We start from the raw sequence: 18365 nt of genomic DNA on the forward strand, positions 1-18365 counted from the left end.
TTTTGCCCTGCAGCCATCAGAAAGTACTCGAGTACAAGACACAAACCAATGAGGTTAATGGCAGAACTTACCCTGTCTTACTAAATTTCATAATTGATTTTCCATGTCTAAGAGTAAGCTGAGTGTACATCTCATAATCCCATATACATAAATCTGGTGGACAGGATAAAGTCTCTAAGCTATCAAAACAGTAGTCAGACATACAGACTACAGCCAAAAAATTCTGGGTATTGTTTGAGAAAAAGTAATAATGAAACAAACTTTTATTTCTTTGTTAAAAGAAAAGCATACAAATATATATATATACTATCCATGAGAATAGGGAAGAAAAGTACTTCCCATGTATTCCTGTGTGTCACAGAAGGTGACTAAAATGGATGGAAGCAGAGGACTGGAAACCCTCTCCTCCCTATATTTCAAGCTCTTACAGTTGGAATAAAAGAAAAAGCTCAGCAAAGAGTGCTCATCCTTCTTGAAGGCTCAGGCTGAGGAGTTTGAATGTGTGTGGATGGGACCAGGATGAGAAGGGAGAGATACGTAGTATGTTTGAGAAAAGGAACCTAGATGTTCCAGCATGCACTGAAAATCAAAACAATCCCTACTCCTGCAGATGACAAACCAGCTGGTGTAACTTAACAATGAAGTACAGCTATCTCCCCTGACCATTCTTGGCAACATATTCCCAAAACATCCTGCATGAATCTAGGCATGTTGTAGTAAGTGCAATCAATAAACTTATTTGGAAACTCTTAAATCTGTCTCATAATGAAAATGATTTGCAGCTGTTTATGGTAAGTAAATGAAGTGCAAACTTGTCTCTATTACATACATTTTTTTTTATCTTTTAACATGTCTGAAATAACAGGCATAAAATCATGCAAGTAAAATAATACCCGAATCTGTCATATTCAGTGATATTAAAAAAGATTACCTGAATTGAAGTCTTTTGATTTATTACAAAACTGATTATCTATCCACACTGGACAGGTAGGTGGAAGGAAGAAGTAGCATTAAACATATGCTAAGCATGACTTTTATCAGATGAGCTAAAGACATTCCACGAAACTTACTTGAGGTGGCTGTTTTCACGAGGAGCTGGAGGTACATTCATATTGGCATAATCCATCAACCGCTCACCTAGTTGCTTTCTGACCAGCACCACCTCCATGGCTGGACAATGGGTTAAAGCCTTCTCCACAAATTCACAACCACTCTCAACACCTCCTACCCATGACTCAAGTTCTTCAAGCTGATTACCTGAAATATTCAACATTGGTAACTCAGATAGGGTATTACAATGCCTGGCAACATACATGTACTAACTGGATTATGATAAATGCAGAATCAAAAGAAGGAGGTATTCCCTTATTCTATTCTTTTTTGAATTGGAGCCTCCAGTCACAGACAAAAGTCCACATCAAGGCCAGGCCTTAATTTTAATATAGAGAGGATCATGTAAGGGAAGAAGAGGCAAGGATAAGTATTTATGAATTTTGGAGGAAGTGAAAAAACTGTTTTAAAATGTGCCAGATAGTTATTGAGAAAGACATGAAAGGGTAGAGAGTTCCAAAGCTTCAAGGTGTAAGGAAAGATAGTTATCAAAATGGCCCACTTTTGAATTGCCAATGGCCACACAGTAACTATGTGTCACAGCACAAACCCTACCTGTTAATACTGTATTTTTTGTTTTGAGTAAACATTCAACTCTTATTATGAATATACAACTGTGGATGATTTGCATTTCATGATATAACAAACATATGAAATGCTATCCATACTTTAGTTCTTTAAAAAATATCTAGCATTGGAAGATGCAGGTACTGAACAAGCAATTTCTCACTGTATGCCAGTAATAAAAGCTCCTGTGGGAAATATGAAAATAAAGGCATAGGCATTCCTCTAACAAGTATTTCTGTCTAGTGCAGGGGAAAGTGTGGGAGTTACCTCCCCTTTACAATAGCATTAAAGAAATGAAATAAGGCTGGGAATCTAATCAGTTCCAAACCAGGAATACTTTGATAAAATAAAACATCATGTTCCTAACCTCTCAATCTCAAATTACACAGCATCTTCGAAGCCTGTAACACACTTAACCCTATTTTGTGGGAATAGACATTCAACAAAGTTAGGGAATACAGGTTTAACATGATTGTTGAACAGAAGCTCAACAAACTTGGGAAATAGAGGTTCAACGAAATTTCATGGTCTACTTACCTAAAGTCTTTTGCTTTTCAGACTCAATGGTGTTCAAGGCATTGATGAGGGTTGTTTGTCTCTTGTCAAGCAGTTCATGTAGGGCGTCAAAACACTTTCGTACCTCCTTTTCTGCCTCAGCTCTCCTCTCCTGTAGGCTACGACACACATCTTGAATGTCGCAAATGGCCTCCTTCATACATGGCAACTGTAAGAGTGGATTCTTTGAGTTTAATGGATAGTGTCTAGACTAATCACCTTCTTGCTAATTATGTGATGAAAGACATTGGTGAAGACACACCAATATGATCAATAAGGTACAGAACAAACAAAATTTTTAAATCTAGTTCATAATGTACTGAAGCTGCATCAACAACAATGTCGCAAATGGCCTCCTTCATACATGGCAACTGTAAGAGTGGATTCTTTGAGTTTAATGGATAGTGTCTAGACTAATCACCTTCTTGCTAATTATGTGATGAAAGACATTGGTGAAGACACACCAATATGATCAATAAGGTACAGAACAAACAAAATTTTTAAATCTAGTTCATAATGTACTGAAGCTGCATCAACAACAAAAAATATACGTTAAGGAAAGAAAATGAAAAAATAAAATAAAATCCACACATTCATACTTGCTCACCTTTATCCATTCCTAGTGCCACCCCACCCCACAGGAAACAGCATTACCACCCCTTGCATCAGCAAGGAAGCATACACTGAAAGGCCAAATCCACTTGATCCCAAACTTTTCCATGGTTTACCCCAAACTCCTCACATGCCCTTGTACAGTCCACTGATGGCATGTATACCACTTTGTTCCAATTCAGTCTATTCTGTGCGCACCTTTCATCCTCGTGCACATTCGGGCCTCGATCACTCAAAATCTTTTTCATTCCATCCTTCCACCTCCAATTTGGTCTCCCACTTCTCCTTGTTTCCTCTACTTTCGACACATATATCTTCTCTGATCATGTTAAGCATTTCTCGGGTATATCGTACTTCCTCAGTTGCCACAATGCTTTATGTTCACGTTAAGCAACCTTTAGGCCATTGTCGATACCATGACTATGACTTCATAAAACATTCAAATGGATGAGAGAGTTGTTAGCAGTCTGTCAAACGCAGCCATAAAGTCCAAGACATAACTATTCAAGAGGACACAATAAAAATTATCATTACTAATCTCCTTCAATAGGTATTTCTTCATTACCCTGCTTTTCATGAATAAATTCTTGTCACTGTACCAACCACTTTCAATTTTCTCCTTTACTTCCTTAGGGTAACTTGCATGGATTCATTTCTCAAAGAGGCAAGATGTTCCACGTCACCCACTAGGTGTATGGTCCTCACCATAACCCAGTCATCTTCAACTAACCTGTATGATGATCTTATGGATAACCCAGAGCATGACGGCCATGTACATGACCAAATTCCCTAACTTACTAACCAAAATGGTTGGTGACCCTGTGTATGTCCGTGTTCTCTTACTAACTAACCTGCATGATGACCCGGGGTATTTCGGTGTTCTCTTGGTGGCCCTGTGTAGATCCAATTACACAACATGGTGGCCCTTTGTAGGTCCGACTAACCTACATGGTGACCCTCTGTAGGTCCGACTAACTTACACCGTGACCCTCTGTAGAGCTGACTAACCTGCATGGCGACCTCCTGTAGTCCGACTAAACTGCATGGTGACCATCTGTAGGTCCGAATAACCTCCACGGTCACGGTGACCCTCTGTAAGTCCGACTAACCCACATGATGGCCCTCTGTAAGTCCGACTAACCTACATGATGGCCCTCTGTAGGTCCGACTAACCTCCATGGTGACCCTCTGTAGGTCCGACTAACATACATGGTGACCCTCTGTAGGTACGACTAACCTGCATGGTGACCCTCTGTAGGTCCGACTAACCTGCATGGTGACCCTCTGTAGGTCCGACTAACATACATGGTGACCCTCTGTAGGTCCGACTAACCTGCATGGTGACCCTGTCTATGAGCTGGTGCATAGCGGCGCGGTGTTCGTCCACGGCGTCAGTCAGGTGGAGGGTGTTATGCGCCCGGTGTTCGATGTCGGTGCAGCTGCTGCAGACGGCTGTCTCACAGTCCCGACAGTAGAAACGCAAAGTCTGACCTGAAAAATAATCACCAATGTCTGGGTTAACTCTCGTCATAGATCATAGTTTTGTAACGGTTTTAATCAGCTTATCAATGGTTGTATTATTTCCTCTAATAATTGGCATTAGTTTTAATCAGCTTATCTACGGTGTTCTTAATTCTTTATAAGCAATGGAGTTATTTACTTTCGAATCAAATCTTAATTTGTAATAAACTGTTTTATTAATATTCCAATCACCTAAGGTTTAACTGTCGAATCAATTGTCTTAACGCTTACAATGGGTTAAATCTATCAATCCACGGTTTTATCTAACTGATGTTTTACCAGTTGGCTAATCGATGGGTTTATCTCCTAATCGATGTTTTACCAGTTGGCTAATCGATGGGTTTATCTCTTAATCGATGTATTACCAGCTGGCAAATCAATAGGTTTATCAATAATCCAAAGGCAGCCTCTTGTGCCTGGATGCCAGGCGTTGGGTGTGGAAATATGCTTGTTTCATCCTGGTATCGAACGGGGAATTCGGGTATTGCAACTCATGTCTTGGACGTGATGTGACATGACCACAATTACATCTTGTCCAAATATCGCCCATATATATATATATATATATATATATATATATATATATATATATATATATATATATATATATATATATATATATATAATGGAAGCGTGTAAATCACTTTCCTATAATAAACAAATTATATCTACTCGCATTAATATAATAATACAAACAGCCTTAGAGGAATCTAATGGTTTATTACTGTTTGAATTTCTTTGTATCAATTATAGTGATAAAATCACACTACGCCATAATGACGAATTCAATCCAAAATATCTTCGCATCAGACGAAATTCTTTGTTCCTATATTCACAGCGGACGAACAGCACAGTACTTAGATACTCTAATCTTCACAGACGCTGAGCACAGGCATAACAAGTGTCTACAACTCACCACAGGGGATCAGCTTGGCCTGCGCCTGATATACGGACACCACAGAAGCCATATTGAAGTCTCTATATCAGCCAGACTTTCCGGAGAGACAACCCCATCGCCCTCCGCCTCAACAACGTGTATGACGGGAAATGAAGTTACGTTCTCTCAAACTTTCGACCAGTTCCGTTTTCTTCTAATGGGTGTTGGTAGACTAATGTAATGTCTTCGGCTTCTTGTATTTTGTCGCAATTTTTGACAATGACCATTTTCTTCTACATGTGATGATAGACTACTGCAATGTCTCACTTTACAAACTTTTCAGCTCAGGTATCAATTCATCTTTTCAAGTCATGCAATACACACACATATATATACATATATTTTTCTCTCTTTTATATTATACTTAATCGCCGTCTCCCGCGTTGAGGTAGCGCAAGGAAACAGACGAAAGAATGGCCCAACCCATCCACATACACATGTGAGAACATAAATGCCACACGCGCACATATAATTACCTATACATTTCAACGTATACATACATATATATACACAGACATATTCATATATACATCTGTACATATTCATGCTACCTTCATCCATTTCCGTCGCCACCCCGCCACACACGAAATAGCACCCCCCCCCCCCACGAGGTAGCGATAAGAAAAGACAAAAAAGGCCACATCGGCTCACATTCAGTCTCTAGCCGTCATGTGTAATGCACCGATACCACGGCTCCCTTTCCACATCCAGGCCACACAAAACATTCTATAGTTTACCCCAGACGCCTCACACGTCCTGGTTCAATCCACTGACAGCACATCAACCTCGGTATACCACATCGTTCCAATTCACTCTATTCCTTCCACGCCTTTCATCCTCATGTATGTTCAGGCCCCAAACGCTCAAAATCTTTTTCATTCCATCCTTCCACCTCCAATTTGGTCTCCCGCTTCTCCTCGTTCCCTCTACCTCTGATACATATATCCTTTATGTTAATCTTTCCTCACTCATTCTCTCCATGTGACCAAACCATTTCAACACACCATCTTCTGCTCTCTCAACCACACTCTTTTTATCGCCGCATATCTCTTTTACTCTTTCATTACTTACTCGATCAAACCACCTCACACCACATATTGTCCTCAAAAATTTCATTTCCAATACATCCACCCTCCTCCTCACAATCCTATCTATAGCCCATGCCTCGCAACCATATAACGTTGATGGAACCACTATTCCTTTAAACATACCCATTTTTGCTCTCCGAGATAACGTTCTCGCCTTGCACACATTCTTCAACGCTCCTAGAATCTTCGCCCTCTCCCCCACCCTGTGACTCACTTCCGCTTTTATGGTTCCATCCACTGCTATATTAACTCCCAGATTTAGATCTAAAACACTTAGCTTCCTCCAGTTTTTCTCCATTCATACTTATCTCCGAATTTACTTGTCCCTCACCCCGACTGAGCCCAATAACCTTGCTCTTATTTACACTTACTCTCAGCTTTCTTCTTTCACACACTTTACCAAACTCAGTCACCAACTTCTGCAGCTTCTCATCCGAATCAGCCACCAGCGGTGTATCATCAGCGAACAACAACTGACTCACTTCCCAAGCTCTCTCATCCACAACAGACTGCATACTTGCCCTTCTCTCCAAAACTCTTGCATTCACCTCCCTAACAACCCCATCCATAAACATATCAAACAACCATGGAGACATCATGTACCCTTGCCGCACACCGACATTCACTGGGAATCACTCACTTTCCTCTCTTCCTACGCGTACACATGCTTTACATCCTTGGTAAAAACTTTTCACTGCTTCTAGCAACTTTCCTCCCACACCATATACTCTTAATACCTTCCACAAAGCATCTCTAGCAACTCTACCAAATGCCCTCTCCAGATCCATAAATGCTACATACAAACCCATCTGTTTTTCTAAGTATTTCTCACATACATTCTTCAAAGCAAACACCTGATCCACACATCCTCTACCACTTCTGAAACCACACTGCTCTTCCCCAATCTGATGCTCTGTACATGCTTTTACCCTCTCAATCAATATCCTCCAATATAATTTCCCAGGAATACTCAACATACTTATACCTCTGTAATTTGAACATTCACCTTTATCCCCTTTGCCTTTGCACAACGGCACTATGCATGCATTCCGCCAATCCTTAGGCACTTCACCATGAACCATACATACAATGAATATCCTTAACAACCAATCAACAACACAGTCACCCCCTCTTTTAATAAATTCCACTGCAATACCATCCACACCCGTCACCTTGCCGGCTTTCATCTTCCGCAATGCTTTCACTGCCTCTTCTCTGTTTACCAAGCCATTCTCCCTGACCCCTCTCACTTCGCACACAACCTCGACCAAAACACCATATATCTGCCACTCTATCATCAAACACATTCAACAAACCTTCAAAATACTCACTCCATCTCCTCACTTAACCACTTCTTGTTATTACCTCCCCATAAGTTCCCTTCACCGAAATTTCCAAGACATCTTTTTCCAAGACATCTTTTTATTCTCCCTAAATATAATGATACCCTCTAAACTCAACTCTCAATTGCCTTCTTTTTCACCTCTTGCACATTTCTCTTGAACTCCTGCCGCTTTCTTTTATACATCTCCCGGTCATTTGCACTATTTCCCTGCAAAAATCGTCCAAACGCTTCTTCTTCTCTTTCACTAACAATCTTACTTCTTCATCCTACCACTCACTACCCTTTCTAATCTGCCCACCTCTCATCTTTCTCATGCCACATGCATCTTTTGTGCAAGCCATCACTGCTTCCCTAAATACATCCCATTCCTCCCCAACTCCCCTTGCGTCATTTGCTCTCACCTTTTGCCATCCTGCACTCAAGTCTCCCGGTACTTCCTCACACAAGTCTCCTTTCCAAGCTCACGTAATCTCACCAATCTTTTATATATATATATATATATATATATATATATATATATATATATATATATATATATATATATATATATATATATATATATATATTCATATATTTATATTTATTATACTTTGTCGGTCTCCCGCGTTTAAGAGATAGCGCAAGGAAACAGACGAAAGAATGGCCCAACCAACCTACATACACATGTATATACATACACGTCCACACACGCACATATACATACCTATACATTTCAATGTATACACACATATACATCCAAAGACAAATACATACATACACATGTACATTTTCATACTTGCTACCCTCAGCCATTCCCGTCGCCAACCCGCCACATATGAAATGGCACCCCCCCCCCCTCCCGCGCACGCGCGCAAGGAAGAGCTTGGAAAAGATAACAAAGGTCACATTCGTTCACACTCAGTCTCTAGCTGTCATGTGTAATGCACCGAAACCACAGCTCCCTTTCTACACACACACACACACACACACACATATATATGTGTGTGTGTGTGTGTGTGTGTGTGTGTGTGTGTGTGTGTGTGTGTGTGTGTGTGTGTGTGTGTGTGTGCGCGCGTGTGTGCGTGTGTGTGTATATTTCGATGGGAACCTCAGATCATACAAAGAGTAATGACTCATGGGGAACTCAGAAAATTACGTGATGCGAGTAGTGATGGGCATATGTACGGTGTTTACCGGAATGTGATGGACAGTAGAGTGCTGTGTTTACCTTGGTGTGATGGACAGTAGAGTGTGTTCCTCACCTTGGTGTGATGGGCAGTAGAGTGTGTTCCTCACCTTGGTGTGATGGGCAGTAGAGTGTGTTCCTCACCTTGGTGTGATGGGCAGTAGAGTGTGTTCCTCACCTTGGTGTGATGGGCAGTAGAGTGTGTTCCTCACCTTGGTGTGATGGGCAGTAGAGTGTGTTCCTCACCTTGGTGTGATGGGCAGTAGAGTGTGTTCCTCACCTTGGTGTGATGGGCAGTAGAGTGTGTTCCTCACCTTGGTGTGATGGGCAGTAGAGTGTGTTCCTCACCTTGGTATGATGGGCAGTAGAGTGTGTTCCTCACCTTGGTGTGATGGGCAGTAGAGTGTGTTCCTCACCTTGGTGTGATGGGCAGTAGAGTGTGTTCCTCACCTTGGTGTGATGGGCAGTAGAGTGTGTTCCTCACCTTGGTGTGATGGGCAGTAGAGTGTGTTCCTCACCTTGGTGTGATGGGCAGTAGAGTGTGTTCCTCACCTTGGTGTGATGGGCAGTAGAGTGTGTTCCTCACCTTGGTGTGATGGGCAGTAGAGTGTGTTCCTCACCTTGGTGTGATGGGCAGTAGAGTGTGTTCCTCACCTTGGTGTGATGGGCAGAAGAGTGCGTTCCTCACCTTGGTGTGATGGGCAGTAGAGTGTGTTTCTCACCTTGGTGTGATGGGCAGTAGAGTGTGTTCCTCACCTTGGTGTGATGGGCAGTAGAGTGTGTTCCTCACCTTGGTGTGATGGGCAGTAGAGTGTGTTTCTCACCTTGGTGTGATGGGCAGTAGAGTGTGTTCCTCACCTTGGTGTGATGGGCAGTAGAGTGTGTTCCTCACCTTGGTGTGATGGGCAGTAGAGTGTGTTCCTCACCTTGGTGTGATGGGCAGTAGAGTGTGTTTCTCACCTTGGTGTGATGGGCAGTAGAGTGTGTTCCTCACCTTGGTGTGATGGGCAGTAGAGTGTGTTCCTCACCTTGGTGTGATGGGCAGTAGAGTGTGTTCCTCACCTTGGTGTGATGGGCAGTAGAGTGTGTTCCTCACCTTGGTGTGATGGGCAGTAGAGTGTGTTCCTCACCTTGGTGTGATGGGCAGTAGAGTGTGTTCCTCACCTTGGTGTGATGGGCAGTAGAGTGTGTTCCTCACCTTGGTGTGATGGGCAGTAGAGTGTGTTCCTCACCTTGGTGTGATGGGCAGTAGAGTGTGTTCCTCACCTTGGTGTGATGGGCAGTAGAGTGTGTTCCTCACCTTGGTGTGATGGGCAGTAGAGTGTGTTCCTCACCTTGGTGTGATGGGCAGTAGAGTGTGTTCCTCACCTTGGTGTGATGGGCAGTAGAGTGTGTTCCTCACCTTGGTGTGATGGGCAGTAGAGTGTGTTCCTCACCTTGGTGTGATGGGCAGTAGAGTGTGTTTCTCACCTTGGTGTGATGGGCAGTAGAGTGTGTTCCTCACCTTGGTGTGATGGGCAGTAGAGTGTGTTCCTCACCTTGGTGTGATGGGCAGTAGAGTGTGTTCCTCACCTTGGTGTGATGGGCAGTAGAGTGTGTTCCTCACCTTGGTGTGATGGGCAGTAGAGTGTGTTCCTCACCTTGGTGTGATGGGCAGTAGAGTGTGTTCCTCACCTTGGTGTGATGGGCAGTAGAGTGTGTTCCTCACCTTGGTGTGATGGGCAGTAGAGTGTGTTCCTCACCTTGGTGTGATGGGCAGTAGAGTGTGTTCCTCACCTTGGTGTGATGGGCAGTAGAGTGTGTTCCTCACCTTGGTGTGATGGGCAGTAGAGTGTGTTCCTCACCTTGGTGTGATGGGCAGTAGAGTGTGTTCCTCACCTTGGTGTGATGGGCAGTAGAGTGTGGTGTCATCGTCGTGGTATCCATTGGTGTCCGGCAGGCAGCCCTCACCGTCGCCCAGGCTTACCACACTGTGGCTTTCGCTGCCCGAGTCCTGCGAGGAACCCAGGATTAGATCATAAAGATATAATTAGACTAATTAATCAATCATTGATAATAATGGTAAACATTAGTGGCTAACACTACACCTGCGTTGTGTTTAAAGATATCACCAATAATCACATTCCCGTGACATCATGTTGCTCATCTGATTAGTAAAGCAATGTAAATACAGTCAATAACTACTGTGTTAAATATATATACAAGAAAAAATAATGACACTAAATAACTAATGTTATGTACGGTCACCGCGGAAAATGGTCACCCAACGTAAAATAAACACTGGCACAATGGATAATGGCACAAATATGACTGGCGATAAATAATACAAAGATCCGAATGAATGTGCACCCATTACACAATATTATTCAGTCTTAAATGAAATACATTTGCAGCTTTCACCTCTACTGATTGACAAAAAAAATGAAGAAACGAAACAGAGAAATCCACAAACTTTCCCTTCTTCCAATGGTAATGTCTTAATGGTCCCTGGAACTTCTTAAAGGATCCTTTCATTAAAACATATATTTCATTATGTCATTATATAAGTGTGTGCAAATTGTTCATCATATATACTAACTACACAGCGGTTGTGTGATGTTATCTATAATGTGTGATGGTCTCAGTGTGCTTGGGAAAAAGACAAGGAATACTGTGGAGAAATGAGGGAACATAAGGGAAAAATGAGGGGACATCTGGGGAAATAATGCGGCAATGATGAGGTAAGGAGTAAATCATGGCGAAAAGGCGGAAATATAAAGAAAAATAAGGAAAAATGTTGGAAGATAGACGTGAATGTTGAGAGGAAATGGTAGAAATAGTGGGAAAATGAGGGAATATCGGGAGTAAGATAATATCAGGGGGAGAGGGGGGGAAATGGAGGGGAATGTCCCGTACCGAGGAGCGGGTGTCGTCCCGCGCGGCAGGTGCGGCGCCAGGACTCATGCTCGTCTTGTCTGGCTGTCACAGCTTCCAACACTCGTCAGTCACCAATTTATTCCAATGGTCAAACTGCACTCCGTTTTATTCCGGTGATTACATGAACGGTAATTATTCGTCTAATATGACGAGTAATGAGAATCTCTTAGAGAATTGGTCAGCCGGTGTGGATCAACGGCTGTTTCTAAATAACGATGTCAAACGTTTGTTTTCTCTGAGGGCAAACTGGTGCAATATTTCATGTCCGCACTGCGTCAGCTATATTTTGCATACTTTTCGAGAATGTTCACAGTTTATATAAATATATTTGGTAAGTAAAGCACAGGAATGTTGTGGTTTAAACGACCGTCTGTCAATGGGGCCGGGGAGCCTCGAAGGTGCAGCGTCCAGGGAGGCGTCGGGTTAGGCCAGTACTGGGCCAAGCTCTCCCGCCATAGCCTCGCCTCTCTACTAAACACGCGCGCGCCCGTGCAGACACCTCTCCCACACGCGCACGCACTACTTGCGAGTGTGCTTGCACACATGTTTATCTCACAGGTAGGGGAAAGAAGGATTAGTTAGAAATGAATGGCGTGACTTTGATCACACTCGTCCTAAGCTTCCTAGTGAGTTCGAATCCCAATCAGAGATGCGACCCTGCTCGAGATGAAGCCAGGGGCAGTTGACTATGATGCTCAGCTTTGCATATGGCCAGCAGGGAAAGAGTTCTACAGGATATTACAGGCTACAGGAGCCACGTCCTGACGCGGTAATGGCCGCCGCCTGTACCCCAGCACACTTACCATTATCATCAACCTAGTCACCATATACCTCTGCCCGTTGGACTCTACATAATGACTAGAAGAGGTTGGCTTGCGGACTGAGGTGACGCTGTGAGCGGCAGACAAGTCCATTCCGGGCGTGTGTGTGTGTGTGTGTGTGTGTGTGTATTGATCTCACACTCAAATGAGCCACACCCTCTCCTTCGCACTCACCGCCACGCTACTCACGCACTCGCATCGATTCCAACCCTAGCAATCACTATATGAGGAGCTGGAAGGATGCAGTTAACATGCAGTTAACGTGAAGGGAAAAAATGAATGATACTCTGTAATGCAGGTTTAAGGTTAGACAATTTTTCATCCAAACACAAGAGAAATCAGTAGTTATGACGAGATGGATAATGGGTGATATGTACACTTAAATAACTAATCATATTTATGTCGAGATATGTCATTAACGGACAAATGATAAAATCTATGACCTGACACCAACACTGAAAGACAAAGACAGACAAAGGGTAGAAACACCCGCGGAAACATAAATGAAATGTTCTATCTAACATCAACATGAAAAATAGATTTCGTGAAATACACAACTAAAATATTCTTTTTAACAATGGCATGAAGAGTAAACTTATGGGAATGACAGAGTCAAGAAGAGACGCATTTCAGTTCAGGGTACGAAGGCGAAATGGAGCGCGGACGGCACAGTCGGCCAGGCAGTACGGAAGCCAGGGAGCAAGCCAGTCGCCCAGATGGTCCTCTTTATCATGCCAGCTGCCGACATTGCCGGCCGGCCAAGTGATACTCTTTTATCAGGCCAGCTGCCGACATTAGTGTTGGTGCAACGGGCATGCCCGAAGAGGAAGGCTATGGACAAAGATGATGGACTTGTACATGAGAAGTTTACACATATCATCACTATATGCAGGACACAGACAATGTATTTCTAGTTAAACATAAAAAATTTCGGTGAATTTCAGCATACAGAAAGTTAACAATGTTTTTATAGTTTCTGTTAATCATCTGTTTGCCTACCTCTGCGTTCCTTGTCACATTTTCCCTTTCAGCACGCTTTACGTTCAGTAGAATTATAATGGAATCATTAAACGTACCTTAAAGTGAACTTCGCATGTATCCTTAAGTGTTTTATTATCTGTAAAATTATAGAATCATACAATTTTCCATGACATTCATCGTGAATATGGCCGCGTCCATAAAGTGAGCATTGACTTACTCAAGACGAATGACAGGAAATGTGACAAGAAATTCAATACCCTCTTTCAATGTAAATGAACTTTAAATCAAAATATTACCTTACTTCCTCTTTTTCACCCCTAACATACTTCTGCTTTTTAACCAACAAAATCAAACTCGACAGCATACTTATCTGAACTCATTAAGTAAAGTACGTCTGCAAGGAAACTAAACAAACTGTCCTCGATGACAGTCACTGAAATAAGGCATCGTCCGCTTGCCACATCATCCCAAACACTGGCACAGAAACAACGAAATGAGGGATAAAGAAATCACTCCATGCCAGGCCTTATTCTCACATCCTGGCCATGTTCCTGACTTGTGCTTACATTAGTAACGTGCTGACGACGCTGACGGCCTTGCTAATGTGCTGATACTCGTCACCCTCCCTCACTAGCGGCATCAGCAAGTTTTATCGGGTAATGGACTCAGCACCAGTTGCTACCAGACTCGAACACATATCACAACTATCAGTGTTATGCTCTCGAACCAAATCATAATTATCCACAGGTGGCTGAATACCGTGAAATCCTTTAATATAAATGAAATTCTTGGTTATCAATATAAAACTGTGTATACCAAGACTATATTTGGGTACGATCCATTAAAGCTTCGTATATTATTCAAAATAAATGATTCGTATTCTCAAGTTAGGCTATCTATAAGCTTGACGTCTGGGAATAGTTAGGGATGAGCAAGTCTACCAGGCCTTAATATCCTCTTTCGTCTGGTTTCATTTGTTTCATTCTTTAAGAGAACGAAGTGTGTAGTGACCTATACAAGCCACACAAAGAGACACGGCCTAAAGGTGTTCACCTGACCTGTCTAGCGGGTTATGTATCGAACGGTGTGTGTGTGTGAGTGTGAAGTCTGGGTTATTGACCCCAACTACTGTCTGACACAGCTGTCTCATACCTGGGTCTTGCATATACCATATCTGATACGTATGTACGTTCTCAAATTTCTGTTTAAACATACACATACTCTATATGTATACATCCGCTTAAACGTACAACGGCCCTTCTTTGCAATGTCCTAATTGATATTAACAAAGTTCTCCCTATTTCTGTGAGTCCATGGGCCTATCAGGCTCATCTGTCGCCCTCCTATATCGATGATATGTATGCCCAGTGTAATTTCTATGCCTGCCTCCATCTATGCCCTTGCTAAGTGTCTAGCACACTACGACAGAAGCTATGTAGATTTACACAAGTAATTAAAAGAAAAATGAAAAATGATTATGAAAGCCCGGAGCAGTTCACAGTCTCGTTGCTATCGACCAGGCGCCGGCGTCGCACCTCTCGATCAAACTCAAATATTCATCGTACACGACCCACCCTAATTCCCTACACAACCCAAGTCACGAGGGATAAGGGGGTAGCCTGATCACCAAGGAAATCAAGGGATAAACTAAACACGAGGACAACACGGTACAAAGATCAGTCATATTTGAACGGAAGCACCGTGAGTTAAAACTACTGACAGTTTTCGCTTAGACAATATCCAATGGAGATTCATTCCAATGTTCTGTAACTACTTTTGTTGATATACAATTGTTTCTACCATGTACCTGCACTATTTTGTCTAAATCTCTTGAAATAATCAAAGCATTTGTCTATTTTGCCTTTATTCACTAATTTCGTGTCCTTTACAAATCTTAAAGTACTTATTTGCGTATGGCGTTACCAGTTATTTGCGTATAGCGTCTCCAATTTGCTGAAACAGATGATCAAAAAGTGTAGGGCGTAAGACTGAGCCATGTGGTACTCCGCTTATATTACCATGATGTTATGAGGGACTGACCTGAGCGTGGGCGTGGGCACAGGCGGCACACAGCAAGGTCTGACACTCATGACAGCGTGCAGCAGCAGTAGCAGCAGCGGGGTCACCACGATGATGACAGTGAGCGCAGGAGGCGGCGCCTCCGCCTCCCTCCATGGCCTCCATCACACCACGTACCCACGTGTTGCTCTGAAGCCCCGGCACCTGCAGGAGCAAGCGTTAGTGCGTGCCTCCCGCCACCCGTAGCGTTATGCCTCTGCCCCTGCTGCCATCAACACTGTACCTACATCATGACTACCAATGGCTACATCATCACTATCGCTAGATATATCATCACTATCACTGGCTACATCATCACTATCGCTAGATACATCATGACTACCACTGGCTACACCATCGCTATCGGTAGATATATCATCACTACCACTGGCTATATCAACACTACCACTAACTACATTATCGCTACCACTAGATACATCATCATTACCACTACTACTACCTACATCATCACTACCACTAGCTACACTATCACAGAATACATCATTGCTATCTCTAGTTACACCATTACTATCACTTGCCACATCATCACTACCACTAGCTACATTTTCACTACAACCACCTACGTAATTACTACCACTAGCTCCATCATCGCTATCACTGCATTATCACTGCCACAACCTATATCATCATCACTACCCACACCACCATCAGTAGATACTACCACATCAATACCACCACCACCATGTACCTCACCAACACCACATCACCAACACCAGCCATACAACCCCCACCACAACACCATCACCAACACTAGCTGCCACAACCTCACCACCATCACCGACATGATCTCTTTAACACCACCAATATTATACATCATCTGACACCTCATCACCACCATCACCAACACTAGCCACCACCATCCTGCATCTCACCACCACCATCACCAACACTAGCTACCATAACCAATACGGTCTCTACAACACTAAATAAAGGCAGTAAAAACAAAGGATTTTAACATTACTTGACCCATACTAGAAACATTTGGCTTCATATCATTATTAGTAAAGCCGCTCTGTACATAACATAGTAAATATTTCTTCTATTTTATTTGGCACTGACTCTCTACCCCTGCTACTGACCTCTACCCTTGGCTGTGACCCTTCCCCTGGTAGAGAATTCTACTCTAGGCACTGACTCTCTACCCTTGGTACTGACCCTACCCTTGGTACAAAATTATATCCTTGGCACTGACTCTACCCTTGGCACTGACTCTACCCTTAGCACTGACTCTACCCTTAGCACTCACCCCGTCTTTGGGCAGAATGGACTGCTGGCGACACACAGGGCAGGTAAGAGTCAAGGACTCCGCTGGGGTGTAGCTGATGAGGCACCTTTCACAAAAGGTATGGAGACACGGCAGCACCTGAGATGAAGCAATCAATTGATTAATACGTACCTACTACACACAGATGCTATACTTAACATACAGCTGTTTATCTACCTTCTACATATACAAGAGAAGCCAACCTTACCACCCATTTATCTATTTACCTTCTACACACAGGGAGAAGCCATCCTTAGCACCCATCTGTATATCTATCTACTACACAAAGAAGAGCAACCATCCTTAGCACCAATCTCTCTATCTCCAATACACAAGGGAGAAGACATCCTTAGCACCCCTGTATTTCCTACACACAAGGGAAAAGTCGTTCTTAGCATTTCTGTAGTTCTTAAACACAGGGGAGAAGAGTCCAGGCACAGGGGCAGAAAAGTGGGAATCCACATTATGGGGGAATCGTCACCAGTGGGGACACCCGTGGTCTGCCATGGTTCCAGACCACTGATGTACACAAAGTGGGAACGAACACTGAGGGATCCTGTCACCACTGGTGGCGCCCCTAGTGTGCCTACCGACTTCAAAATAAGTTTTCACGTCATCACTATCATAACATAATAAGTGTAAGGCATCATATTTTCTTACTTGGAGTGACACAAGCGATATCGCGGCCGTACACTTCACCTCATACACTCATGTTAATGCCTCACATGAGGTCACATCACCCGCAGACCTGGGTTCATCTTTGCGACACTTGGGGAGCTGCGACGCTTGTAGGATCCTGTGGTGCGTCGGTGGCACGTGTCAGATGCGTCAGAGCGATATGAAGACTGCACGTCCCAGAGAGGGAGAAAGGCACAGAGACGCTACTGTGTCCCCTCACGCGCAGCGCTGCCTGCTACATGAACCCGTAGCAGTGCATATTACGGTACGTCACTCTCCCTACAACACGCTCGCGTCACCCTATACACACACACACACACACACACACACAACACGCGACGATCAAACCCCAGTGTCTCCCCTCCCACGTCCACCCTCACTAGTGCCTCACGCCAACGTCTCTGAACGCCCACACCAAAACTTCCTCTTAAAATTTTCACTGCCGATCACGAGACCCGAGCAGAAGCCGCCTCGTTCTAACTCCTGGAGTATCTGGTGCTAATGAAGCGGCAGGGAAGCCCCAGCTGTAGCCAACAAGCCCAACAAACCTGTCTATCTGCAAGGAAGTTGATAGAGGCGAGACCTGCAGAGCCGGGTCGTAGCCACACTCGCTGGTCTTTGGTTGGTTGGGTTTCAGGCCAACCAACAGCTAGGGTCATTAGGGCCAACCAACAGCTAGGGTCATTAGGGCCGTCAACCAAATTGTACCAATCGTAAAATCCTGAC

The 18365-nt window shown here is 43.5% G+C and overlaps 1 protein-coding gene across 7 annotated transcripts in view; it reads right to left on the bottom strand.

The window, feature by feature from the left end:
• The window catches only part of LOC139764857 (tripartite motif-containing protein 3-like), a 292630-nt gene that overhangs the window by 13653 nt on the left and 260612 nt on the right, over positions 1–18365 (bottom strand). For 6 of the 7 annotated variants that reach the window (XM_071691869.1, XM_071691868.1, XM_071691870.1 and 3 more), the window contains 6 exons: positions 16944–17060; positions 15659–15841; positions 10779–10893; positions 4178–4335; positions 2215–2401; positions 1071–1257 (listed from right to left, as the gene is read on the bottom strand). In XM_071691869.1, coding sequence (XP_071547970.1) covers positions 1071–1257; positions 2215–2401; positions 4178–4335; positions 10779–10893; positions 15659–15841; positions 16944–17060 — 947 coding nt within the window. The remainder of the gene's footprint in view (positions 1–1070; positions 1258–2214; positions 2402–4177; positions 4336–10778; positions 10894–15658; positions 15842–16943; positions 17061–18365) is intronic. The other variant, XM_071691871.1, reaches the window with a different exon arrangement.

Source organism: Panulirus ornatus, chromosome 51, assembly GCF_036320965.1.
Source record: "Panulirus ornatus isolate Po-2019 chromosome 51, ASM3632096v1, whole genome shotgun sequence".
In the NCBI taxonomy this organism is placed as follows: domain Eukaryota; kingdom Metazoa; phylum Arthropoda; class Malacostraca; order Decapoda; family Palinuridae; genus Panulirus; species Panulirus ornatus.